Below are 27320 nucleotides of genomic sequence, written 5' to 3'. Positions count from 1 at the left end.
ACTGATTATCTGCATGCTGGTCAGGTCTATTCTGATTTTCTGAAAACTGGAAAACCCAGCGGCCGTGTAATCCTTCCGACATTGGCAGTCATCACGCCGGCTCCCGTTATAGGGACATTCCGTTGGGTTATGTAACCTAAATTATACAGAGAATGTTCTGGTAAGGATAGGAAAGCATTTCTAGGGATCTCCAGGCCTCTGAGATCTTCTGAGCCTGGCTCTCCTACCTGTGCCCATAAACCTCGGAGAAATTCTCAGAGTCTCCATGCACCAGCGTCACGTATTCTTTGGGGTGGTCAGAGTGCATCCCCGCACAGAATATCTGAAAGACCATAAATAACCCATGAAGAGTGGCTCAGAAATGATGTAATGAGAGCGGTGATCACTCACTCTAAAAATATTCTCGAAATAATGACTGGAATCTGACATTCACCTTCAGAAGCTTTCCTCTAATCATTAGGAAATATTCACCATCTTCACTGGCACCTTTGAGTCTTTTTACCTCCTTGCAATTCTGGGGTAACTCACCTAGAAAACACCAGTCACAAAAAATAGAGTGTGATGCTCCAAGATGTGAATTATCTGCCTATAGAATGAATGACATTGTTCACACTAAAACTTTTTAGCAAAGGGAATGATTTCCTTCGGAAAAAATTTATTTCTAAAAAGGGCAGGCAATCAAATGAACAAAGATATCCTTTTCTTCATGCTAAACAAAGATAACTTCAGTTGGCCAACTTACAGTTATAGATATGACGGCAGGTTTTTCGTTCTTCTGGCTTCAGATCAGTGTGGCATAAGTGGCTGGGTTGGTCCTCATTGGTTAAACATTGCACAGATCTCTGCATCACTCCAACACCACAAGACACTGAGCACTGTAAGACAAATGAGAGTCAGCGGTGTGGCTATGGAATGTGGGAGGCATAGGCTTCTGGTGGTGTGGAGCTCAGAGCCCTGATGTCATCATATACATGGTGTCACTTCAGACCCTGTGTTGCTGAATATAAAAAGCTGACATTTACTGAGCACTTACTATGGGCCAGTCTCTGTGCTAAGCTTTATAGATTCATATTCATGCATTTATAAAAACATATATATACAAAACGCTTATATGTATGTATAAAATTTGTGTAATTTTACACACACACACACACACACACACACATAATTTTTTCATTTAAGCCTCACAGTACCCCATGAGATAGTATTACCATTATCTTATTTTTACAGGTAGGAGGCTGGGGCTCAAATATTAAGGAATTTGTTCAAGGTCATAGTAGAGCCAGGATTCAAACCCTAACTGCTTCCAACTCATCATACACTTTTGCCTGATCATTTTCCATTTCTTTCTTTCTTTTTTTGTTTGAGACAGAGTTTTGCTCTTGTTGCCCAGGCCAGAGTGCAATGGCACAATCTCGGCTCACGGCAACCTCCGCCTCCCAGGTTCAAGCAATTCTCCTGCCTCGGACTCCCGAGTAGCTGGGACTACAGGTGCTCAACCACCTCACCCAAAACATTTTTGTATTTTATTAAAGCAATGTGTAGAGGGAAATATATAGTACTAAATGCCCACAAGAGAAAGCAGGAAAGATCTAAAATTGAAACCCTAACATCACAATTAAAAGAACTAGAGAAGCAAGAGCAATCACATTCAAAAGCCAGCAGAAGGCAAGAAATAACTAAGATCAGAGCAGAACTGAAGGAGATAGAGACACAAAAAACCCTTCAAAAAATCAAAGAATCCAGGAGCTTTTTTTTTGAAAAGATCAACAAAATCGATAGATCACTAGCAAGACTAATAAAGAAGAAAAGAGAGAAGAATCAAATAAACACAATAAAAAAATGATAAAGGGAATATCACCACCGATCCCACAGAAATACAAACTACAATCAGAGAATACTATAAACACCTCTATGCAAATAAACTAGAAAACCTAGAAGGAATGGATAAATTATTGGACACATACACCCTCCAAAGACTAAACCAGGAAGAAGTTGAATCCCTGAATAGACCAATAACAGGCTCTGAAATTGAGGCAATAATTAATAGCTTATCAACCAAAAAAAGTCCAGGACCAGACGGATTCACAGCCGAATTCTACCAGAGGTACAAGGAGGAGCTGGTACCATTCCTTCTGAAACTATTCCAATCGATAGAAAAAGAGAGAATCCTCCCTAACTCATTTTATGAGGCCAGCATCATGCTGATACCAAAGCCTGGCAGAGACACAACAAAAAAAGAGAATTTTAGACCAATATCCCTGATGAACATCGATGCAAAAATCCTTCATGAAATACTGGCAAACTGAATCCAGCAGCACATCAAAAAGCTTATCCACCACGATCAAGTGGGCTTCATTCCTGGGATGCAAGGCTGGTTCAACATACGCAAATCAATAAACGTAATCCATCATATAAACAGAACCAAAGACAAAAACCACATGATTATCTCAATAGATGCAGAAAAGGCCTTTGACAAAATTCAACAGCCCTTCATGCTAAAAGCTCTCAATAAACTAGGTATTGATGGGACGTATCTCAAAATAGTAAGAGCTATTTATGACAAACCCATAGCCAATATCATACTGAATGGGCAAAAACTGGAAGCATTCCCTTTGAAAACTGGCACAAGACAGGGATGCCCTCTCTCACCACTCCTATTCAACATAGTGTTGAAAGTTCTGGCCAGGGCAATCAGGCAGGAGAAAGAAATAAAGGGTATTCAGTTAGGAAAAGAGGAAGTCAAATTGTCCCTGTTTGCAGATGACACGATTGTATATTTAGAAAACCCCATCGTCTCAGCCCACAATCTCCTTAAGCTGATAAGCAACTTCAGCAAAGTCTCAGGATACAAAATCAATGTGCAAAAATCACAAGCATTCTTATACACCAATAACAGACAAACAGAGAGCCAAATCATGAGTGAACTCCCATTCACAATTGCTTCAAAGCGAATAAAATACCTAGGAATCCAAATTACAAGGGATGTGAAGGACCTCTTCAAGGAGAACTACAAACCACTGCTCAAAAAAATACAAGAAGACACAAACAAATGGAAGAACATTCCATGCTCATGGATAGGAAGAATCAGTATCACGAAAATGGCCATACTGCCCAAGGTAATTTATAGATTCAATGCCATCCCCATCAAGCTACCAATGACTTTCTTCACAGAATTGGAAAAAACTACTTTAAAGTTCATATGGAACCAAAAAATAGCCTGCATTGCCACGACGATCCTAAGCCAAAAGAACAAAGCTGTAGGCATCACGCTACCCGACTTCACACTATACTAAAGGCTACAGTAACCAAAACAGCATGCTACTGGTACCAAAATAGAGACATAGACCAATGGAACAGAACAGAGCCCTCAGAAATAATACCACACATCTACAACCACCTGATCTTTGACAAACCTGACAAAAAGAAGAAATGGTGAAAGGATTCCCTATTTAATAAATGGTGCTGGGAAAACTGGCTAGCCATATGTAGAAAGCTGAAACTGGATCCCTTCCTTACATCTTATACAAAAATTAATTCAAGATGGACTAAAGACTTAAATGTTAGACCTAAAACCATAAAAACCCTAGAAGAAAACCTAGGCAATACCATTCAGGACAACATAGGCATGGGCAAGGACTTCATGACTAAAACACCAAAATCAATGGCAACAAAAGCCAAAATAGACAAACAGGATCTAATTAAACTAAAGAGCTTCTGCACAGCAAAAGAAACTACCATCAGAGTGAACAGGCAACCTACAGAATGGGAGAAAATTATTACAATCTATCCATCTGACAAAGGGCTAATATCCAGAATCTACAAAGAACTTAAACAAATTTACAAGAAAAAATCAACCCCATCATCAAGTGGGTGAAGGATACGAACAGACATTTCTCAAAAGAAGACATTTATGCAGCCAAAAGACACATGAAAAAATGCTCATCATCACTGGCCATCAGAGAAATGCAAATCAAAACCACAATGAGATACCATCTCACACCAGTTAGAATGGCGATTATTAAAAAGTCAGGGAACAACAGGTGCTGGCGAGGATGCGAAGAAATAGGAACACTTATACTGTTGGTGGGACTGTAAACTAGTTCAACCATTGTGGAAGACAGTGTGGCGATTCCTCAAGGATCTAGAACTAGAAATACCATTTGACCCAGCCATCCCATTACTGGGTATATACCCAAAGGATTATAAATCATGCTGCTATAAAGACGCATGCACACGTATGTTTATTGTGGCACTATTCACAATAGCAAAGCCTTGGAACTAACCCAAATGTCCACCAATGATAGACTGGATTAAGAAAATGTGGCACATATACACCATGGAATACTATGCAGCCATAAAAAAAGATGTGTTCATGTCCTTTGTAGGGACATGGATGAAGCTAGAAACCATCATTCTCAGCAAACTATCGCAAGGACAGAAAACCAAACACTGCATGTTCTCACTCATAGGTGGGAATTGAACAACGAGAACACCTGGACACAGGGTGGGGAACATCACATACCGGGGCCTGTCATGGAGTTGGGGGCAGGGGGAGGGACAGCATTAGGAGATATACCTAATGTAAATGATGAGTTAATGGGTGCAGCACACCAACATGGCACATGTATACATATGTAACATACCTGCACTTTGTATACATGTACCCTAGAACTTAAAGTATAATAATAAAAAAAATTATATTTTAAGTAGAGACAGGATTTCACCATGTTGGCCAGGCTGGTCTCGATCTGCTGACCTCATGGTCCGCGGACCTCGGCCTCTCGAAGTGCTAGGATTACAGGTATGAGCTACTGTGCCTGGCTGCCTGATCACTTTTCAAGACTGAGAGCTGCCTGGTCCACAGCCAGGGGGCTGTGACAGTCTTCCAGGGCAGTCCCAATTTAAAATATTCTGCCTTGTTGTATCCCAGTGCAATGAAGTATTTCATACATAGAAGCACTAGAACACACAGACTTCTTAACAACATAAGCAACAATAACTACTCCTTCTGTAACTCTTATGAGTATCAGATTTTAAGTGTTTTTTTTTTTTAATTTGCAGTAAAATATATATAAAACATTTGCCATTATAACCTAAGTGCTTTGTATACACAGGCTGAGTATCCCGTATTGGAAGTGCTGGGGACCAGCAGTATTTTGCATTTCAGATTTGTTTTTTTTCAGATTTGGGAATACTTGCAGTATTACTAGTTAGATATCCCTAATCTGAACATCTGAAACCCAAGATGCTCCAAGGAACATTTCATTACAGTGTCCTATCGGCACTAAAAAATGTTTGGATTTTATAGCATTTTAGATTTTGGATTTGTGGATTAGGGATGCTCAACCTGGGTAAACTCATTTCATCTTCACAACTACCAGTTTTGCAGATGAGAAAACTGAGACACAAAAGTTATGCAACTTGCCCAAGGTTGTTCACCTGGGAAGTGGCAGAACCAGGGTTCAGATCCACACTCTCTGGCTTCAGAGCCCATGTTCTAAGCACCAAGCCACTTTGGTAAACAGACAGAAGTCCCTTTGATCCCTGTTCGCCCATTTCAAGTTACTAACTCCAGGGTTTCTCCTGGAAGTAGAGTTACTAAGGAGAGTGGGTTAGGCAGGACATGTTTAAGATGGGGTTGAGATCCAAGGGCTTTCAGATTTGAGTGCTCAGTCTTCTACTTACGCTCCCCCAGTTGCCAACTCTCCAGGTGGCCGAGACAGGGCACTCCCTCAGGTAACAGGGGTGAACACTGGGGGGCTGCGTGCCCGGGCAGTTGATGGTGGTTTGGTAGCTGTATTCGTAATTCTCCTTCCCGGTGTAAATCTCACTGCACGAGACAAGCCTTTGTTTGTAGCCTTTTCCACAGGTCACTGAGCACTGCAAAGACAGGGATTGAGAGGAGAGGTTCGAGCAGTTCCTGGGGGCAGCCCACAATAGGCCCCTGACCTCCACACCGAGCGCTGACCGTGTGACTATGCTGCAGAAAGCTCCCACTTCATTAGCTTATTTATTCATTTCAAGCGGCAGGCCCTGAGTGCACAGGAGACAGGCAACCCTACAGGGTGCCTCTGGGATCTGGTGCTTCCACTGGCATCTTCTCAGCCCCCACTGCAGGTGGGGGTGCCTCAAGCCCCTTCTGGAGGTTTCGAAGGGAGGAGGAGGGGGAGGTGCTCCAGCTGTCATTCATTCAGTTTGCATCTTCAGCCCACCTGCACAGGTTGGCAAGCTGCTCTTTTCTAAAGCTATGATGACCACCAAATTGGGAAGGGAAGAGGAGACAACGGCTGACCCGTTAGTTGGCATTTTGAGTGTGAAATCCAAGCACTGAGCCAAAGGGGACTCTGGGACTGTTTTCCTTCCCTCCTTGGTGCTGTTTGCTTTCCTACCTGCCCTCCATTTAATTTCCTTCTCCTCTCTCTCTCCCTGGCTATAGATTTTTTTTTTTTTTTTTTTTTTTTTTTTTTAAGACTGCATCTCACTCTGTTGTCCAGGCTGGAGTGCAGTGACATGATCTCCGCTCACTGAAACCTCCGTCTCCCAGGTTCAAGTGATTCTCATGCCTCAGCCTCCCAAGCAGTTGGGATTATAGGCGTGCGCCACCACACCCGGCTAGGCTATAGATGTTGACCGGCATGTTACCTTTCTGCTTTTCTACCTCTTGCTCTATATCATGCCCTCGTCTGTACTCTTTTATCCTAACTCTGGCATTTAAACATAACCAATACAGAAATGGAGAAGAAATATACATCATTATAGTGTCCCAACTTTCAACCTCCTTAGCTAAGTTTTTTTTAAAATCATTTTCTATTTAAAAAAATAAAACTGAGTTACAATTAATTGAGTTTTGATGATATTTTTAGGCAACAGCATCAAATAACTGGTCGTCTTTTGTAAACGTGCTTCATAAACTTGGGGTAGAGTGCCGGTATTCTCTAGACTTACAGTTCTTGGATGAGGGTGGGATAAACACCCCAAAACAGTATGCCACATGTGGTGTGTTATGCCTTTTCTGGGGTGAGGGACCACAGCTTTCATCAATTCTCAAGGGCAGTCAGAAGCAACGGTGTCTGCTCTGCCCTAATGTCTCCTGCTGCTTTTAGTCACATAGTTTTCTTCTCCTGCAACTTTTCCAGGGAAAAGGCTCTCCTTGAAGAAATCCCAGAGGCAGGAGAGAACAAGTCCAGCTAGAGGCATGCAGAGCATCCCTGGGCCTTCCCTTCCAGTTGGCTCGAGATATAGAAATGCTCTGTGTACATTTCTTCCTTCTTTGGCTGCTGCTGTTCAAATGTTTGAAGGCCAGGTTGACGCCAGGCCAGGAAAGTGTAAGGCCAGCCCAGGGTGTTTCATGCAGATGGCTAACAAACTCTGTCCAAGCTGTGGGTAATCTTAGTGTCTAACCCAGTGCTTGCATGCATTGACATCAGTCCATACTAACTTAAACAAAGTTGTGCGTTTGAGAGGGGCAAGGAATGAGACTCTTGACCCCTACAAACCAGGAGCAAAAGCAGTTTCCTGGCTATTTATGTGGCGGGACGGGGGGGGGGGGGAGCCCAGTGGGAGACAGGCATTTGCTGAAGGAACTGAGCCCCAAATATGGTCAGGCTAAACGCAGAGGCCTTCACATCTCTGTAAAGAAGCTGGCAAGAACAGATGCTCTCAGCTAGCTGATATCAGCATTGTGAAAATGTTGACTGCTGCTGGTTTCCTCAAATCATTTCAGAGAGAAACTCATACTATAGACTCTGCATGTCTTGGTGTATGTGCTTGGTTCCACATGAGCATGTATTACTTTTCTAAATTGAAAATAACAGCAAAGCAAAACAGTAAGACTGTGGGCTCCCTGCATGAGCGGTACGCTTCAGGCCCTCCTAGAAAATGCATGTGTCAATCAGGACTGACAGAGCTCTTCTTTGCCAGTCCAGCTCAAGCCTCCTCCAATTCAGGTGGAGTAGAGCTCAGAGAAAAACACACAAAGAAGCCTCCAAGTAATAGAGGTCCCAGAGAGAAGGCATGTCTTCTTTTCTAGAGAGAATGCTGGTGCCAGTCCCTTTTGGCCCCTCTCCCCTCACTGCAGGTTTCCTTCCCTGTGGTCCCTGTATCTGTGCTAAATACTGTTTCCAACCCTGTAGTTCTTGTCCATAAATTTGCAGACTTTTCAATTCATGATACACCTGCGAATTTACAGAAATGTGGAAGGCTTCCTTTTTTCAATCTTCTCCCGGTCTCATCTTTTGGGGGTTATGGTTATATTAAAGCTATAGGAGTAATATGACTCAAGTCCCATAATAAAAGTGCTACACAAGAGATAAGCTAAGATGAAGATGTTAATCTTGGCCAGGTGAAAGGTGAGATCCCCCTGCATTGGGATCTGGATGGGCTGGAACCTATGCCTCAAACCCAACATCAAGAACTATTCTGAACACTCATTTGGATTCCACATGCTCCTGGCTGGCCAAGAGTGAATCAATTTCATAAAGATCAGAACCATGTCTCCTCTTCACTCTCTAAGGGCATACGGTACTATTCAGGGCATACTGAGAAGATGCAGGGTTGGGGTCGAGCAGGGTTTCCCAGCCTCACCCACATTTGGGCCAGATAATTCTGTATTGTGAGGGCTGCCCTGTGCACTGTAGGATGCTTAGCCCCATCCCTGGCCTCCACCTTCCAACCCTGGCCAGTAGGGTTCCCTTTCCCCAGTTGTCACAATCAAACTGTCTCTAGACACTGCCAAATGTTCCCTCGAAGGACAAAATTCACAGGAATAAAGGATAGGGAGAGATAATTAGAAAAGACTTTGGGATCAGCTTTAGCGCAGGAAGCAATTCAACACCCAACACACACATCATCTAAATGCAAATATTCATCTCATTAACATGTGAAACTGCTGCCTGTCAAACTTTGAAGAGACCCAGTGGCAGCAATCATATTACCTAACAATTTTCAGTACCTTTACTGTGAGTCCAGATGCCTCCCTTTGAAATCTCTAAATGCTTTTGGTCAAATAACAGCTGGTTTGAATGCTACAGATCTCTCATACAGATACGAAAGTACTATGATGTTTGAAAATAATATAATCATGCTATGATTACTACTGGTTTATTACCATTAAAAAGGGTCTAGATAAGCATTGTGCGCAGGAGGATATATGAAAAAATGGTACTTGAGATACTTTGGATATAATAGAAAATTATTTTCTTCCTCTGAAGCTGTTTGTTAAAACAGGCAAAACACATCTGGCTCATGAAAGGGGTTTGTTTGCCCCTTACAATGTTTTAAAACCAAAAATTTGAGCCCCCATTTTCAAGTTAGGAAATCTCACATACTAGTCCAGATTTTTAGCCTCTCTTGAAAAATCAGGTCTGGTAACGATAGACCACATTTCTGCATGGCCACAGCTGGAGTGAAAGAGATTTTGCTCCCTTCACACAGCATGTGCTAGTTTGTCACAGTTGCCACCTCTCCCTGTTGTATCCCTGGCACTACAATATTTTCTTATACTTAACTGTCTTCAGGCACCTCAAAGCATCCTATGAGTTTGCAGCCCCTGTAATAATTTCTTCTTTATGCCAATAGGACATCAAGGTGAATCACAGAATGTAGACCTGAAGGGACTTACAGACCATCTCATACATCTCTCCCACTTTGCATACAAGGAATTCTAGTTCGGGAAGGCTAAGGACTTGTCAGAAAACACGCAGTTCACAGTGGCAGATCGGGCGGGTAGCCTCAAGTCTCCCACATTCCTGCACTCATCCCTCTGCCGCTCTCAGGCCATGGCTGAGCTGACGACGGTTGCAGTCCCCAGGACGGTACCTCTGACCATTCTCCTGTGATCCAGACATACTCGCAGGGTTGCAAACTACAGCTTTGGCGGTCCGCTGGCCGCTTGCTCATGTCACAGCGTGCATCATGCACCTCGTTTTTGTTGTCATCCACACACACCACCTTGCGGTACCTGGAGCCTTCGCCGCAGGTCTTGGTGCACTGTTAAAGACAAGCAAAAGGGAAGAATAAACCATAGTTCCTTATATCCTATGGCTGTATGTGTTTACCTGTCTACATAGCCTGTAAGATCATAAGAGCCCTGAGGGCAGGGATTGACAGAGAACTTCTCGTTTTTTTTTTTTTTTTTTTTTTTTTGAGATGGAGCCTTGCTCTGTCGCCCAGGCTGGAGTGCAGTGGCGCGATCTTGGCTCACTGCAAGCTCTGCCTCCTGGTTCACGCCGTTCTCCTGCCTCAGCCTCCCGAGTAGCTGAGACTACAGGCGCCTGCCACCACACCAGGCTAATTTTTTGTATTTTTAGTAGAGACAGGGTTTCACCATATTAGCCAGGATGGTCTCAATCTCCTGACTTTGTGATCTGCCCACCTCAGCCTCCCAAAGTGCTGGGATTACAGGCGTGAGCCACCACTCACGGCCGAAAACTCCTCATTTTACCCCAGTTACCTAACAACTCTGTTCCTGGCATTCACCACCCAGCTGTCTAAAGGAAGGAAGGAAAGTATAAATGAGTCAATCTCAGTTTAGAAAGGACCTTAAATCCTATTTACTTCAAACACTTACACACAAGTGACTTGATTTAACACTTATGGCCAAATGTTTACCAAACTGATGTGGCCAAGTGTTTACCAAACTGGTGTCTAAATACTTCCAGGATCAGGGACATCAGTACCTGCCCAGGTAGCCATCTCATTTCATAACATGGAACCAAACAGATCTCTTTGTATGTTCCAGGCCCTTGTCCTAGTTTTCTATTCCAGGGAAGCATAAAGGAAAGTTTCAGCTCTCACAGGTAATCTCCTCCAGCTATTTGAAGAGGGCTTTCCTGTGGCCCCAGGTGCCTTTTCTTCTCCAGGGGAACTGCTCTCATCCCACATCATTCTGCAAATATTCACTAAGTTCCTACTAGTTGTCAGGCCCTGTGACGGGTCCTGGGTGAACAAGAGTGCACACAAATGGCACATTCTCTGTTTTCAGAGAGGAGCTTATATGTTAGTAGCAAAGGCAGACAACAAAGAAGATAGCTAGGTAGTGAGATGTAACAATTACTGTAATTCCATTTTCCAGATGAAGAAAATGGGACTTTGAGAGCCTAAGTTACTTGCCCCAGGTCACACCTCTCTTTATGAGGTAGATGGGACAGCTATGTTTATTCCCATAAGCTAAGGGATCATTACAGAGCAAGTGGTAGGTTTCATTCTAGGGTAATCTCTACACTGTCCACAGATTCTTATTTGTTTTGCTTTAACCAACAGCAAACCCTACCCCTGAAGTTTATCCTTAGTGCCCTGTGTTGCTAAAGGTCACTGAAAGCCTATTGTATCTAAAGCCTCTGTGTCACCCAACATTTCAAGACTCTAGACTACATTGGGAAGCCCCAGTGAGCTAACTGAAACCTGTACCAAGGACTGCTGCAGTTTCTTAATTTGGGCCACGGATTGAATACCCTGTTGGCAACAGGCTTATCTAACAACTGTGATTTTTGTTGTGTGGTTAGAATGTTGTCTTTTCTTTCTTTCTTTTTTTTCTTTGAGACAAAGTCTCCCTCTGTTGCTCACATTAGAGTGCAGTGATGTGATCACAGTTTGCTAGAGCCTCGACTTCCCTCCTACATTTTAGTCCCAAGTAGCTGGGACTACAGGCATGAGCCACCATGCCCAGCTAATTTTTTAATTTTTTGTAGAGATGAGTCTCACTACGTTGCCCAGTTTGGTCTTGAACTCCTGGGTTCGAGGGATCCTCCTTGGCCTCCCAAAGTTCTGGGATTACAGGCGTCAGCCATCATGCCCAGCTAGCACACTGTCTTTTAAAATGTCTAATTTTAGTCTCTTTACGGAGAACTACAGACCCCACCTCTCTTTTTCATCTAATGGGCAGCCTTTCCTTTTATCCCTGCCTTGCCACAAAGGCATTTGTGTTTGGAACTCAGCTTCACTCAGAAATGTCTTCTATAACATGCCCTGTGTCTGTTTTTTTTGGTGATAAAACACACAAAATATAAAATTCACCATTTTAACTATCACAAGTATACAATTCAGTGGCATTTAGTACATCTGCAATATTGTGCAACCATCACCCCATCTAGTTCCAGAATATTTCATCACTGCAAAAGGAAGTCTTGTACCCGTTAAGCAGTCCCTCCCCATTCCTTCCTTCCTATAGCCCCTAGCAACTACCAATCTGCTTTTTGTCTCTGTAGATTTGCCTATTCTGGGTATTTCACATATATGGAATCATCCAGTATGTGGCCTTTATTACCTGACTTCACTCCCTTAATGTTTTCGAGGTTCTTCCATATTGCAGCATGTATCAATATTTCATTCCTTTTTAAGGCTGAATAATATTCTATTGTATGGATATATTCTATTGTATGGATATACCACATTTTGTTTATCCATTCCTCAGTTGATGGACATATGGGTTGCTTCTCATTTGGCCATTGTAAAGAGTGCTGCTATGAAAATTCTTGTACAAATTTAAACACCTATTTTCCATTATTTTGGGTATATATACCTGGGAGTGGAATTGCTGGGTCATAGAGTATGCTCTGTGTCTTTCGTGAGCTACCCTGTTCCTTTAGGAAGGAGAAGGGATATGCTGGCATTTCCTGGTAGCCCCTTGTCACTTGCAAACTTAACTTAAAATTTCTGCTGCTTGGGAGTCAACCTCAATATCTAGAATATGGAGTCACTCCTCATCTTTCTGGAGCATAAACATAACTTGAAACCACTGTGAGGTGAGCATGGAGGAGCAGAATCACTTCAAATTAGTGCAGGAGGCCGGCTGAGCCCAGTTCCCTAGCTCATTCCTAGCTCAGTGGTTTTGGGGTTTTCTATTCCCCTAGAAAAAAACGTTTTTTTCATCATTAAAAAAGTGAGATAGAGGGCCACTGAATGTTAAAAAAGAAAAGAAAAGAAAAATTTAATCTGTGATGTGTAGATATATGCAAATACTTAACTACCCATAGAAAAAGTAATTCCTTAGAAAATTAGGACTTAGGTGCTGAGAAGATCCTAATTATTGCACAGCTAAACCTGGACTAAACCTTCCAGCATCCTCTCTTGTTTTCACTAATCCACAAGGCTTTAATCTGCGTCAATAAGTAACAGTTCAGAGCAGAAATACAATGATTCCTACATACTTTATGCTTGTTAAGCGTTTCTCTCTCAGTCTTAAAGAATGGTTAACTACCATAAAAACTATTTTGCCAGCGGTGGAAAAGGGAGCTGGGAAAATTTACCTTGAATATAACTTTTACAAAATTAAAAATTAAACTAAGTAAATAAGTGACTTGCCCAGTGTTTCCTAATTAGTCAACAGCAGCTCTGAAAATCACATGGCAAAGGGTTTTCTCCTGGAATCTTAAATCCTAACTAGGGTATGGGGGCTGGGTAATCAGAAAACAAATCCAGCCCATGCTATCAGGTTTTATCAGCTTTTTGTAATATGGCTTCCCCCTCAACCCTCTACGATTTATGACTCTTTCCCCTGTCCTGGAATATGATCTAGAATGTTCTGAAAAACAGTTGGAAAGTTCAATTAGCCTCATTTTAATTTCCGAAAGGTTTTCTCTAATTTCAGTATGGCTTTTAGAAAAATCTCTAACACAAGTAACACCGCCAGCCTCCTTGCATTTCATCACACACTATAACTCAGAAAGAAAATAATCACAGTACTGGACTAAATCGGGCAGCTCGCCCATTGTTCTGCAAGCTACATGCGCCTTTAAATGTGCTGAAATTAACAGGGGGAAAAGAACTTTTCCAAATCTGAGGGTGAGGAAGACCTAAAGTAAACCGTGAAGGTGGTATTTTATTCAGCCAGGTAGGTTGGCCACAGAGTGATGGTCTAAAAAGGATCATTTAATGCAATGGGTAGAAATTTTCTCTGCTTAAAGATTATAACCAAGTTGCTTTACACTTTCAAATATATATTTTGGTGCAATTCCCTAACCATGGGGAGAAGAAAACCACTTAATATTCACAGGCTCTACCTTTTAAGGTTGTTGATTTTCTCCACGGATGAAAGACCTTGTCTTCTCTAGTGCGGGGTTACCATTGTTGCACAGTGTAGGTTGGCAACTCACAGAACCACAGGGTTCCTGGGTTTTTATGTCATGAGAAGCAGCAGTGACAAATCGGTTTATCTAGCGTTGCTTTAAATGGCAACAACAATAAAAGCAGGCCTTACTTCAAAGCTCATTTTAAAGTCAGGTATACAGAATTTAGACATTTTTGCTCTCAAATAGTATATATTTGCTAGGGGGTGGGGTGGGGAGAAGGAGGCAGAAATAATACTATGGAGACACTTTGCAACTTTAAAGTCATTCATTTGGCTGGGCGTGGTGGCTCACGCTTGTAATCCCACCACTTTGGGAGGCCGAGGCGGGCGGATCACGAGGTCAGGAGATCGAGACCATGGTGAAACCCCGTCTCTACTAAAAATACAAAAAAATTAGCCGGGCGTGGTGGCGGGCGCCTGTAGTCCCAGCTACTCGGAGAGGCTGAGGCAGGAGAATGGCGTGAACCCAGGAAGCGGAGCTTGCAGTGAGCTGAGATTGCGCCACTGCACTCCAGCCTGGGTGACAGAGCGAGACGCAGTCTCAAAAAAAAAAAAAAAAAATACAGAAAGTCATTCATTCATTCGATCAGTATTTTACAATGAGCCAAGGTCTATGCTGGGGCCCCGGGAGGCAGCCCCCATGGCTTCCTACTCTGCCTCTCTCCCTATTAGGACACCCAGGGTGGCAGCTATTCCCAGCTTGGGGGTCTCATGTGTTAGCTCAGCTGGCTAACTGGTGACCCCTGGGGTTTAACACCTAGGGCTACCTTGTGCAGTTGTGTAAGCAGATGTGGGTTTCATAACAGAGTGTGTAATTGAGTAAGAAGCCACCAGGGAGAGAAGAAGAAAAACAACGGGGCAATTCCCATGATGCTGCAAAGGCGGGCCCAGGTAGCAGCAGATGAGCAGGAGGAATGACAGAGGACACCAGTTCACCAGGCCAGGAGGGGAAGAGGACATTCTTAGGAGGGGGCTCAGCATGCGTGGTGGCTGAAGGTGAGAAATGGCATGGGTGGAGAAGCAGGGGAGGAGAATGACCACAGCATTTTGGGGTTTTCAGAGCAGATTATTTCTGGTTTGGGATTTTTAGAGCATCCCTAATGCCTAATGCCTGGAACTTCACAAGGGATTGATAAACGCTGACTGAATAAATTAATAAAATGAGCAATGAAGAGTTCGTATCTGGCTCTGTGCGCACATCAAAACCTGGTCATTCCCTACTGTTAACTTCAGGAAAATCTTTTAAATCAACTGACCAAGGACCTGCCGCTCATTTCTAACTTTTCTGTGTTAAGGAAATGCACTTGGGAATCATTCTGCAGCTGATCTTAATATAAGTCCTCAGACTCCAAGTATGTATCAGAGTGGCCCAAGTCCCCATACTGCACCAAACAGCAACGAGGTGAGCAGTTGTGCAACAGTCAGACATATCTGAGCACAGCTTGTCCATGGCATTGTGACAAGAAAATAAAACAGCTGTTCTTACAGGAAAAACAGAGTTTGACTGTGCTTTTATTTTTTTATTTTTAACGTTTTTGAGACAGGGTCTTGCTCTGTTGCCCAGGCTGTAGTGCAGTGGCCTGATCATAGTTCACTGCAGCATTGACCTCCTGAGCTTAGGCAATCCTTTCACCTCAGCCTCCCAAGTTGCTGGAACTACAGGTCCATGCCACCATACTTGGCTAATTTTTTCTATTTTTTGTAGAGATGGAGTCTCACTATGTTGCCTAGGCTGGTCTAAAACTCTGGGGCTCAATGATCCTCCCTCCTTGGCCTCCCAAAGTGCTGGGATTATAGGCGTGAGCCACTGTGTCCAGCCTGCTTGACCATTCTAAAAGTCATTTTAGAATGCCTTTATTCTATAGAGTGAAAGATGAAAGTCTATCAATTAGCAGGCACGGTTCTATGTTATTTTCCTCCCTCCCTTTCTTCCTTCCTCCTTCCTTCCTTTTTTGCTCCGATCTTTCCCGCCTTCCTTTCTCCCTCCCTTCCTTTCTTCTTTCCTTCCCCCCATCCATTATTTTGTTCCTCCATTCATTCACAGATTCATTCATTTAACAGGTATCTTTGATGTTGTATGTACCATGCTAAATGATAGAGAAGATTCTGGTGAACAAGCTTCCGGACCTTAAATAACTGAGAGCATAGATGAGAAAAACAGGCAATGAGAATTCCAGGTGCTAACTGCCAGAGTACAGTAATTTAAGTGTGCTCTGAGAGCTGAGTGGAGGAGCATCTGACTCCGATTTAGGGGGGTGGTGTGATTGGCAAAGGCTTTTGAGAGGAAGTGACATTTAGGTTGAGGCCTGAAGGATAAGAAGGGGTGACTGAGGTGAAGGTCAGAGCAAGGTGGTCTTGTGATGAAGAGGTACTACAAGAGAAGAGTGTATTCCAGGTAAAGGGGGAAAAGAACACGTGTAGCCCCTGTGAGATCTATTCCTCAATGCTGCAGATGTATAGCCCCATATGATCACAATTCAAATTTGACCAGAAGGACCTCTGCTGCTCTAAGTGAATTTATATGTCAGATTGTGATACTATTAACAAGTAAATCCTTTGTGATAATAATTCTCAAAAGAACTAAAAAGTCTTTTTTTAACTTTTTTCTTCCAAACAGCCTCATGAGCATTATAATTCTAAAGTGGGTAAAACTGACAACCTCGAGGACAAATTACTCACCTGAAGCTGGCTGGTGATATTAGAAGCCCAACATTATAAGGTGCAGGCCAAGCCAAACTGCTGTCATCACCAGAAGCCTCCATTGGAAGGCCACCATACTAAAAAGAAGTCTACTTTGGGATGGCCTAAAATGTGCTAGTCACCATGTCGAATCATGTCATCTCACCAAATCCTCACTGTGACCCTTGAGCAAAGTCCGCCATAGAATTCCCATTTTGCAGATGAGCTAAGTGAAGTCTAGAAATCCAGAGTCAACTTTTCAGAACCACACACTGAATAGAATTTTGCTTACAACATGTTGTTTCTAGGGTGTAAACAAAATGAGATGTGGATGTGTGGATAGAGCATTTTTCTCTCGTCCAATTATTCTGCCCTATATCTGAAAGTCTGGGCTCTACTCTCATGGTATCAAGAAGGCACCCTGAGGCCCCTTTCCCCTGAACAACCAGTGGGCCTCACAATGAACAGGAAGTCCAATGAGGGGCTCCAACATCATCAAGACTCTCCCGGTGACGTGGCTTAAAGTCTGATAGCTAACTAGATCAAGGATCTCCTTTTTAGAAGGGGTAGGTGTTATAACCCAGTAAAGGGAATACACTTTGATAGCAACTCTCCAGTAAGAGGCTCGGCAAGTCATTGAGAGGAAAATAAAATAATTCACTTTAGGTGTATCTGGCATGGGATTAGTGAAGATAGTGATTCAGAGTGTAGGTGCCAGAGTTCAAGCTTCCGGGCTTCAAATTCCAGCCATATTATTTACTAAACGCATGATCATTGATAAATTAACCTACCTAAGCCCCAAGTTGCCCCTATTAAATGACGATAAAAATATAAATACTACATCAGAGAGTTATGGAAAGGGCTAAATGAAGTACTTCATGTGAAAATACTCAACACAGTACCTGGTTTGTAGCTTAGTAAACAACAAGCTTTATTATTTTTATTATCTTCAGTATTAGGGCCATTGTACTATACAACTCTAGGGGATGCTCCTCACGTTGTATAAAAATGGCATCCCTCAAAGTTGTGCAGTGTACAACCTGTGTGGCTGTACAGAACATCCCTGATGACTGTGGCCATGGTGAGGGTGCAGAAACTGTGCTTCTCTAGGCAGATGCCTGCATTATTTCTCAAAAAGAGGATGGTGCCATATCCTACGGACCTAGCATGAAATACACCTTGCCAACAAACTGGTGGGTTTTAATAATCCACATAGGGGACTATTAAAAGGGGAAGCAAAAGGCAAAGTGCATACTCAAGCAAACAAGAGTTCTGAGGTGGTGGCCAAGGACTGCTAAGAAAGAAGGGGTATCCTGTAATGGGGGGCTCCCGCACATCCCATTCAGTGGGCTGGGAGGCTGCCCTGTGGCACACTCTCTGACCTCAGGTCAAGACATCACTAGATGTGGGAGAAAAGTGGAAACGTGTGCCTGCATCAGTGGATATCAGGTAAAACGGTGGCTGAAAGAATGGATGAGAGAGGAGACGGCAGCGAGAATGGAGGTGAGGGCTGTGATTTAGGGGAGCCTGAAGGGTTCTGTCTTTTCAAGTGACCACCCAACTTACTGTTGAACAAGGGCGCCTTTGATCATAAAAGTAGGAAGAATTAATAATTACATGAGGACTACCCCAGGCAAACAGGAGGCATGGCCACCCTCTTCCTGATTTGATCAATTAAGGTAATTGCCCAGTTACTGTCGTCCTTCACTCTCAGTCTTGCTGCTTCAGGGACATTCTGAGCAGGCTGTCAGCAGGCCTTGCATGTATGGGAAACATGAAGACTTTTTGTGGGGCTTCTCCCCACCTCCAGCTGCCCTGGGCCTCACTCTGCCAATGACAGGCCTCCTGGAGAATACCATAGCAATATCATAGGAGATACTCCTACGATATTCCATCCACTTTCACCACCCCAGTATTCCTTCCTTAGACTCTCCACTTTGGGTGAAGGCAGATGAGAAAGTGTTCCCAGGAGGGTGACTATTAGACTCTGCTTTTCCTGTTACTCACAGAGTCTTTTCTCTTTGTGAGAATGGCAACCCTCTAGTAAGCTTCTTAAATAGAGGCCCAGGCCAGGCGATCTCCTGAAGCCTTCTATTCTTCTACAGAGTTTAACAGCAATATTTGAGTAAGGTTTAAAAAAGATCCATCTGCACGACACATGCAAAGAAGTAAATTTTAGGCATATTTTGCATGATCAGAGAAGAGGAATTTCCTCAGTGCATATGTGGCAAGGTTTTTCCATTCTTTGGGAAGCGAAAGGAATTGTAAACAGAGTGTGCATTTTCGTGATTGGCTCTAGCATTTTCAAAAGCTGGCTAAAGCACAAGCAGTCAGCTTAGATTCATTTCTGAACACTCTCTTACTTTCCACTCCTTGGAGCAGGGTTGAGTTTAGCATGACACAAAGAGGGAGATGGAGACAGCAGGCCATGGTAGGTCTGAAATAAAGAGAATGAAGAGGTCACACTGAGGGGGAGAGAGAGAGAGAGATGAGGGAGTCTCCTCTTCCTTCTATATCTGACACTGCCAATCCCCAAAACGTAATAGATAACACTATTATCTACAGTTTTCTCAGAACAACTCTGCAAAGTTCTTTTATCCCCATTCTACAAATGGATAATCCGAGGCTCAGAGAAATCAAGAATCCTTGTTCTAAGTCCCTTGGCTAATGTGTGGCAGTGCTGGGATATGAACCAAGTCTGTAGAACTTTATAGTCTCTAGGGCTCCAAATAACTCGTGTGGCTCAAGAGCTGTTAATCTGAAATGTAACTGCTTTAGGCATTCCTCCCTGCCACTGTCTGGTGGGAATAAAAAAGTAAAGAAGGAAAACAGCAAAAAGACTGAGTAGATGGAGAGTGTGAGTTTCCTAAAGAAAAGAAATTACTGCAAACAATGGAAGTAATCCATGAGGAGGCGAGGGAAGAGGAAGATAGGGCTGAGCGGCTGAATCCCAATGGGGTAAAGAATGCAGTTCTAGTATTTCATAATGGTTTAAGAGAACAAACTTAGCATCAAGTCTTGCTTCTTCCACTTGCTAGGTGCTAGGTATGTGACACTTGGACAAATGACATAGACTCTCTGGACCTCACTTTTTTCACCTGCAAAATGGGATGATGATAATAATAATACTCACCTTGTCCGGTGGTTAAAAAGATTAAGGGAAGCAATGAACAAAAAGTACCCAGCACAGTGCCAGGGGTACAGTCTAACTGTTCTCCAAACCATACGCTTTCTTTATGTTCTGAAAAGCTCTTCACAGTGGGGAATTTCCTGTCTTAGTTTTCATTATCTCTGCACCTCAAGCAGCATGCCTTTTGTTTTTTATGCGAACATCAGTGGATATGGTTTTGCTTTCTAATTCTTTCCCCCCATTTTCTACAGTTTAATCTTCTGTTCTGGAAACAGAGGTTACTTCCTAGAAAACCTCCCTGGCCAAACTTTTCCCCATGGACACAATGTTTTCCTTAACCAAACATTAACATGAAGCCGCGGAAAAAGCAAGTCTTGTCCACTTCTGCATGGACCATCAGCAGAGCAGTTTCTTTGGATACCATCCTTTTTTTTTTTTTAATGTTAGAAATCTTTCACTAATTAATCAAGGTTTCACATGAATGCCCATCTTCTACCTGACAGCCAAAGTCATAGAAAGAGGAAAAATACAGAGTAGGTTCTACCTAAAGTCTGCCCTGTGGCTATTTAAACAAATACAGAATGACCAAATCTGGAGACACGTGTAAAATATTCCTTCTGTCTCCCCCTCCTTCTGTGAAAGATATCTGAATGCATTCGGCCCATGGCCTGTTAAAGTGTTTTTTTTTTTTGAGGCGGCCAGACTTGGAACACTCAGGAACACAAAGAGACGTAGGAATTGCTTAAAAACAAGAAGTTCTCCCACCCTTGTTGGAGCGAATGCGCAAGTCTGACAGGGAACCTTTTGGGAAAGAGCCAGCATTGTAACCGTGCTCAGTGACTTCTCTGGTTTTACAGGGAACAGATGTGATGATAGCAACGGGCGCACACGTGAAATGCCTGACAGGTACCCCTTCGTGGCTCTACTTACTTCTTGCCATTCCTCTGCCCTCCAAGTGTAGAGGGGACACCGTGGGCCTTGGCAGTCGCGTTCCGACTCCGGTCTGGTGTACGGGTTGCACTCGGTCTCTCTGGCTATTTTGTGTGTTCCGATCTGACAGCCCACATGCCTCTGCTGTACGCCTCGGCCACAGGACACAGAGCACTAAGAAGACAGAGGACGTAAGTGGGAGCTTCGGCTCATTTATTTTTGGGGGGGCGGGGGGTGTCGAGGGTCACAGAGGAGGGGAATGCACTCCTAATCCAATGACTTTCATAGCTATTACATCGCTTTCTAATTTGCAATGAAAGGGATCCCAGATCATGTCTTAAACCTGGAAACTCACTGCTTATCTTATCCATGCTGGAGAGTGAGGAAGGTGCTCAAGTTTGGAGGAATCCCTCAAGTTAATGAAATTCTTGGAGGATTGAAGAGGTTGATAAAAATCATTATGAGTCATTTAGCACAACCTAGAAATAGTGCTGCCATGAGAAATGAAAACTTGAAATGATTTCTATCCTGGAGGATTTGAGACTCATGAAAACTGGACAGTGTTGTACATGAAGAATTTCTTGGCAGATTAAAAATATAACCCAAGGAGAAGTAAACCACTGAAGATTTTAGGACCTTATACGTAGAATTATTTTCTCCAGTCTCTTCCTTTTCTTGCTCCTGTTCATGGAGAGAAGGCAATATTTTTTTAACCACAGAATTGACTAAAGAATTTGTGTCTATTTACAACCTCAGATGAATATATGAGGAATAAAAGCTGACAGGAAAAACCATTTCCTCGGGCTTAATGTTTTCAGCCCTTGAAAAATATTGTTAATCATGTTGAAACATTTTGTTGACCAACTTGCAAAACACCATATTAAATCTGCAATTAACTTTCCTCTAAATTAATTTTTTAATGGTTTCCTCATTGCTGGGTTTCATAATCTCACTTATGGCCAGGCCAAGAATTATTGTCTTGATTAAGGTTTTGACAGCCAGAAACTAAAGGCAACATTTGGAAAGAATGGCATATTATTACACTTAGCTATTAAAAATTATTTCCAAATTTTTGTGATAGCTCAGCCTCCATTTATTGGTCTGGTGTTGAGAAAACAGGCTTAACCTACATTAAAGCCATATTCCTAAGAGGAAGTCTTCTTAAAGAATAGAATCATGCTCTTTCAAACTTGAAAAAATTATTTTCCAATTAACCTGTAGCAACATTCAACTTTCTTTGAGGCTATTAATGGAAATTTACTATAAAGAATCACACCCAATGTATTCTGCTGCATGTTAATTTTCTCTCCATTTCAGATTTTAAGAAAACAGGTAATGATATTTAGAAGGTAACTTGAGAAATCATATTGTTTCAGATAAATCTATGCCAGAGAGGAGAACCATATGTTCACATCAAAGCTAGCTGAACAGAAGAAAATATTTTCGATCAACATAGCTACTATTGTTTGGGTTCAATTGTATTAATTGGATTGAATGAGTTTGTGACCCACAAGAAACCAGACTTTTAAAGTCATTATGTCCTGGGTATAATGGGAGGATTCCTGATCACCAGTGATGACCCTATCTATAGAGAATGGCCATTTAGTGCTTATTAGAGCTACATGAATCATATTTCCCATTGATTACACTGGAAAAGAATGTACTGTAACACGGTAGAGTTACCCCATAAATGACAGAAATGTTCAAACATTATCATCATCAATAAATAACAACCAAAAAGTCTTTTGACTATTTCAATTTGGGGTCTTAAATATAAAAGAGCACATTTCTGGAACAATATATCCAAATAGAAATACAGAAAGAATATTGTAAACAAATTTGAATTTGGTATAGGGCTCAACTATATGCAGAATCTCATAATGTTTTAATAACCTAAAGGAAAATGAAAACATATTTAAAGACTTTTAGAATGTATAAGACTATTCAGGCTACTAAATAAATGAAACCTCTTTTTGATGCTATTGTAATTGAAAAAATTACTTATGGTTCAATGAAGGCATGGTACTAAGAGCCGTAAGTATCCAACATTTAAAAAATCACTTCCTACAATGTTTGATAATTTTTCAAAAGACAAATTAAGACACAGGAAGGTTCAATTATACAATATGTCATTCTGGCTTCTGATTTTCATGATGTCAAAGCCAGCTTTGAAATACCACATTCAAAAATTTCTACATGACTTAAGTGCTCACAGCAAGGTACAAGCCTGCCTTTCTGAATAATGCATTCACAGTAATCTTTGCTCAAAACGAGGTGCACTCCATCGGAGTTAGTTTTCTGTGTTCAACTTTTCTTCCTGTGCTGTCTCAAGGGAGGCAACAGTTTGCATAGAGAGCCAGCCAGGCTTGCTTGGAATTCTGAGAGATTTGTGCAGGCACCCCATGAATAAAACAGCATCAGAAAGACCTCTGTGTGACCCTGGAGGCAGTGATGGTGGTGGTATGTGTATGTGTGTGTAAATCCAAGTTTTCTTGTTCTGTTCAGTACACCTTTTAGTTCATTTGCAGATGAAAACATCTAAATGGCCTCTATTAATGTGCTCCCCCGACAGCCATCATCCCACCACCACAGTCTATTCGTGCAGGTTTGAAAGTAGATGTTTTTCATTCTGAACTCCTGAGCTGGCAGCTATGTTTCATCTCTCTCTACTCCCCACTGTGCAATGCTAGTATGCAGAACTCACCAACTTAAAAGGGGAACTTGATGCTTATTTCCATAGGGAGAAAGAATCTCCATGGAACTTTTGATGTTTAGGGAATCATAATATATACTTGAAAACCTAGGAAGAGTTTTATATACTTTCTTCCAGGATTACTGCTGAAATTATGGTGATGACATTAAAGCAGTGATTAGTTTGAAAAATAACTATATAAACCAACTTTTATAAGTAATAATAATAACAATAATAATACAAACTTTTACTAAGCCCTTACTATATGCTAGGGTTTCTATACTAGCATACAGTATATGCTAGTATACTGAGGTTTCTCAATTAAATAATTCTTTTTTTTTTTTTGTGGGGGTTGTCATGTGCATTGTAGAAAGTTCAGCAGCATCCCTGGTTTGTACCTACCAGATGCTAGTTGCATTCCCCCTTATTCCTCCCCAAGTTGTGACAAACAAAACTGTCTCTAGACATTCCCAAATGTCCCGGGGGTACAAAATCACCCCCAGTTGAAAGCTTAGCTCTAGGCTAAGCATTTTGCATAAAATACCTCTGATACTTCCCAATAAACCTTTTAGGCAGATACTCCATAAATAAATAAAACAAAAAAAACAGAGATAATCACCCTAACTCAAGCAAAAACAAAACCAAAAACACAAAGTAAAATTTGTCTTAGACAAGGTAGCATAGCTACTGCGAATGTGCATTTGTGATCCCAGTTTTTAAATTGGTGCTAATATGATGCAGTCTTTTGTAGCAGGTCAGTGAGGGTGTGAGTGAGAGGCCTGTCTTCAAACAACTCAGTGTCAATGCTCGTGCTTCAAATACAAACAAAATAAGTGGAAAGTACAAAATACTAAAGCAACTCTAGTTCTCCTCACTGACCACGTGCAGATGGCTTCCTTAATTTCTCAAAGAACACAAGCCACACATTTGCCACATTTCTCCATTAAACACTTGAAGGACACTTCAGAATGACACCACAACCTAGCTGCTCTAATTGTAATTATAAGAAAAGTCTTAATCAAGAATGGAAGGTAGATTCCTAATGCAATTTGCCAGTTTCCATTTCAGCATTAGCACTGGAGATCTTTTAAAAATCGATGTTTATTTCATCGAATGTAAGACAATACTGATTGCAAAACACATCATTATATTTTGTAGCACTAAGAAAGACAACAAGGGCTGTTAAGGAAATCATGACATTTCATAGTTTGTGAAGCCCATCCTGATCACAAAGGTGTTGAACTGTGAAGAAGACCTGCATCTCAGAACTGATGAATGACTTGATTGCATGAATTCATGATTGATGAATGTGTTGCTGTGTTACTTTCATTCTAATCTGATAATTTATTCTTTTATTTTTGATCTTTATTTTAAAAACTCTATAAAGATAGGATAAGTTAAAAAAATTTTACTGTGTAACGCTTTTGTATCATGGGAATATTGAGTCTTCACATTTGTCAGTCTGAATCAAGAACTTGATGCTAATTTTTGTCTTAAAAGTTCATAGGCATTCCTTAGCTCTTGATTAAAAATATCTAAACAAATTAAATGCAACCTTTTCGGAGAGAGAAAAACCCTTTGAGGCTTCAGTAAGGATAATCCCACTCCCCCCCTTCAAGAAAAGCTGATTTTCTTTACAAATTCAAGATTTCAGAAGACACACAAGTGAAATATTCCACTTTAAATCTCAAAACATCAATACTGGGGGAGAGACTGTAAAGATTAGCATGGCTATCGTAGTTTCTTTCCCAATATTCTATATATCATATTATCATCAGACCTTTCAATGTGATGAGAAATTAAACCAATTATTTTTCCTACCTTGAAGACAGGATGACTAGGCTGTAACTACCAGCAGAAAACAGAAAGACCAGATATAAAATCTTCTAAATATTGCTGCAAGTGGACAATCATTACTCTTGCTTACTATCACAGCCATAGGGATATTCTTGTTTACCACTGGATCATTAGGAAGCCAATAATCTTTAATCATGCAGACCGTCTTTCTCCATTAACCACTGGGTCTGATTATTTTCAGGTACACTTCTAAATTGCCCAAATTGAATTTTACCCATGCAGTACTTTGTCTTGCCTGCTCTTATTATTCATTTCTACAAATCAAATCAGGACATTATAAGGCTGGCCACAGACCATTATATAACTGTGTTTACTTGCATTTTCTGCAAAGGTGACTTGACTTTTCCAAGCAATCATTTTGAACAGGTGCAGTTTTTTCTGGGGAGGCATTCTGATAATCCTATTACCTTATGTTGGCAAAAACCCCCAGGGTTTAAACCTAATCATTTCAGCTTTGTAAGCAATTTTAGGCTCCCCATCAAGATCACATGATGCTGGATTAAAACTCACTCTGTGTTTACCAATAAAGAGCAAAAGATTCTTTTAATTATCCTTTGTGAATATTGGCTTTTAACATGAACATCACTCACATGCTCTGAACTTAATATTCAGAGGTAAATACAAACAGATAAGTAGAGGCCAAGGAACATAAAAAAAAAGTAACAGATCATGAAAGTCCACAAGAGACAAGCTAATTAGCGTGGTATCTTAAATAATGCCAGCTGCAAGCTTTTACATGAATCGAATAGCTCCAAAAAATAAAAGGGATGGAAGTTAACAGATGACAAAGATCACTTAGAAAAACATTAAGAAGGGTGACTGGTATGAAATACTGCCTTGAATATGCTCCCTGAAGGAAGGCAAAGGAGGAACTAGCTCTGGCTGGGTATAGATTTTTTTTTATTGTTAAATTAAAACAAACAAAACCCCCATGTTTCATTATGATAAAGGCCTTGAGAGGGATGAGGCCACTGCCCTGGGGAATGATGACTGGAGGATATGGAGGGCAGTGATGCCAGATCAGGACATTGAAAATACATTCAGGTTTCTGAAGGAATTTTCCAATAGTCATATTGAAATGGAGGATTCTCAAATCCTTCCCATATTAATGTACGCTATGACCAAAGCTGCTTTGGGGCCTTAAGAATCAAGACCCTAGGCTCTGGAAGAATCCATTCTAGAGCCCGCCAACCTTGAACCTAGATTCTCATCGATTATCTGGAGTCATCTGAATGATTCTCCATTGCATGGACGCACTGGAAATACAGTAAAACTTCATTGATTCAGATCAGCGGAGAGAAGGAGCATCATTAAATACAGAATGTTTTAAAAGAAATTGAGCCTTATTACTTTTAAGTTAGCACCTTCAACCAAACTAAGAAAATGTGCAAGTGTGGAGTTACCAGATCTATTCTAAGGATTTGATATTAATGGCTTTAGTTCACATATCCACCGTTTATAGATTAAACAGAAGCTTCTAAAGTTCCTGTTTCAAGTTCAACAGGGAAACTCACACCCAGTTCCTGACTAGCTTATGAAATGTTTAGAATTAGTGGAGTCTAACTGTAATCAGTGTCTTGGGTACTCACACCCTTCTCCATCCCATACACACATCACACTTGTCCAAACAAAATATTACTCTTGACAGCCTACTAGATTCAAGACCCCTGCAAAGCACTGGGCATTCATGATTGCATTAAATCGTCATAAGAGCCATGTGTAGGAGGCTCAGGAAAATTAAATTACCCAAGATCATATAGCTAGACAATAACAGAGAACTCTCCCCCTTGTCCTTCACTTTTTGTAAACAAGCAAACGGGCAGAGGTATTTTCTAATACTTTCTGTCGATAGCCCTTTCTTCAAGAACCTCCAAGATAAACTGAGACTCAATTTCTGCCAGGTGACCACAGTCAGCTTCAGTGCGGTCTGAGTTAGTAGTTTTCTACGTGGTGATAATGCAATG

At 41.6% G+C, this 27320-nt stretch overlaps 1 protein-coding gene across 2 annotated transcripts in view; it reads right to left on the bottom strand.

Moving 5' to 3' along the window:
* Positions 1 to 27320, bottom strand: part of ADAMTS9 (ADAM metallopeptidase with thrombospondin type 1 motif 9) — a 180608-nt gene that overhangs the window by 30648 nt on the left and 122640 nt on the right. For both annotated transcript variants that reach the window (XM_055259173.2, XM_063630783.1), the window contains 7 exons: positions 20808 to 20981; positions 9820 to 9990; positions 5689 to 5883; positions 743 to 875; positions 434 to 528; positions 228 to 322; positions 3 to 136 (listed from right to left, as the gene is read on the bottom strand). In XM_055259173.2, coding sequence (XP_055115148.2) covers positions 3 to 136; positions 228 to 322; positions 434 to 528; positions 743 to 875; positions 5689 to 5883; positions 9820 to 9990; positions 20808 to 20981 — 997 coding nt within the window. The remainder of the gene's footprint in view (positions 1 to 2; positions 137 to 227; positions 323 to 433; positions 529 to 742; positions 876 to 5688; positions 5884 to 9819; positions 9991 to 20807; positions 20982 to 27320) is intronic.

This window comes from Symphalangus syndactylus, chromosome 21 (genome assembly GCF_028878055.3).
Source record: "Symphalangus syndactylus isolate Jambi chromosome 21, NHGRI_mSymSyn1-v2.1_pri, whole genome shotgun sequence".
Lineage (NCBI taxonomy): Eukaryota > Metazoa > Chordata > Mammalia > Primates > Hylobatidae > Symphalangus > Symphalangus syndactylus.
Note: the sequence above shows the minus strand (reverse complement) of the source record. Positions and strands in the feature narration are given on the sequence as shown.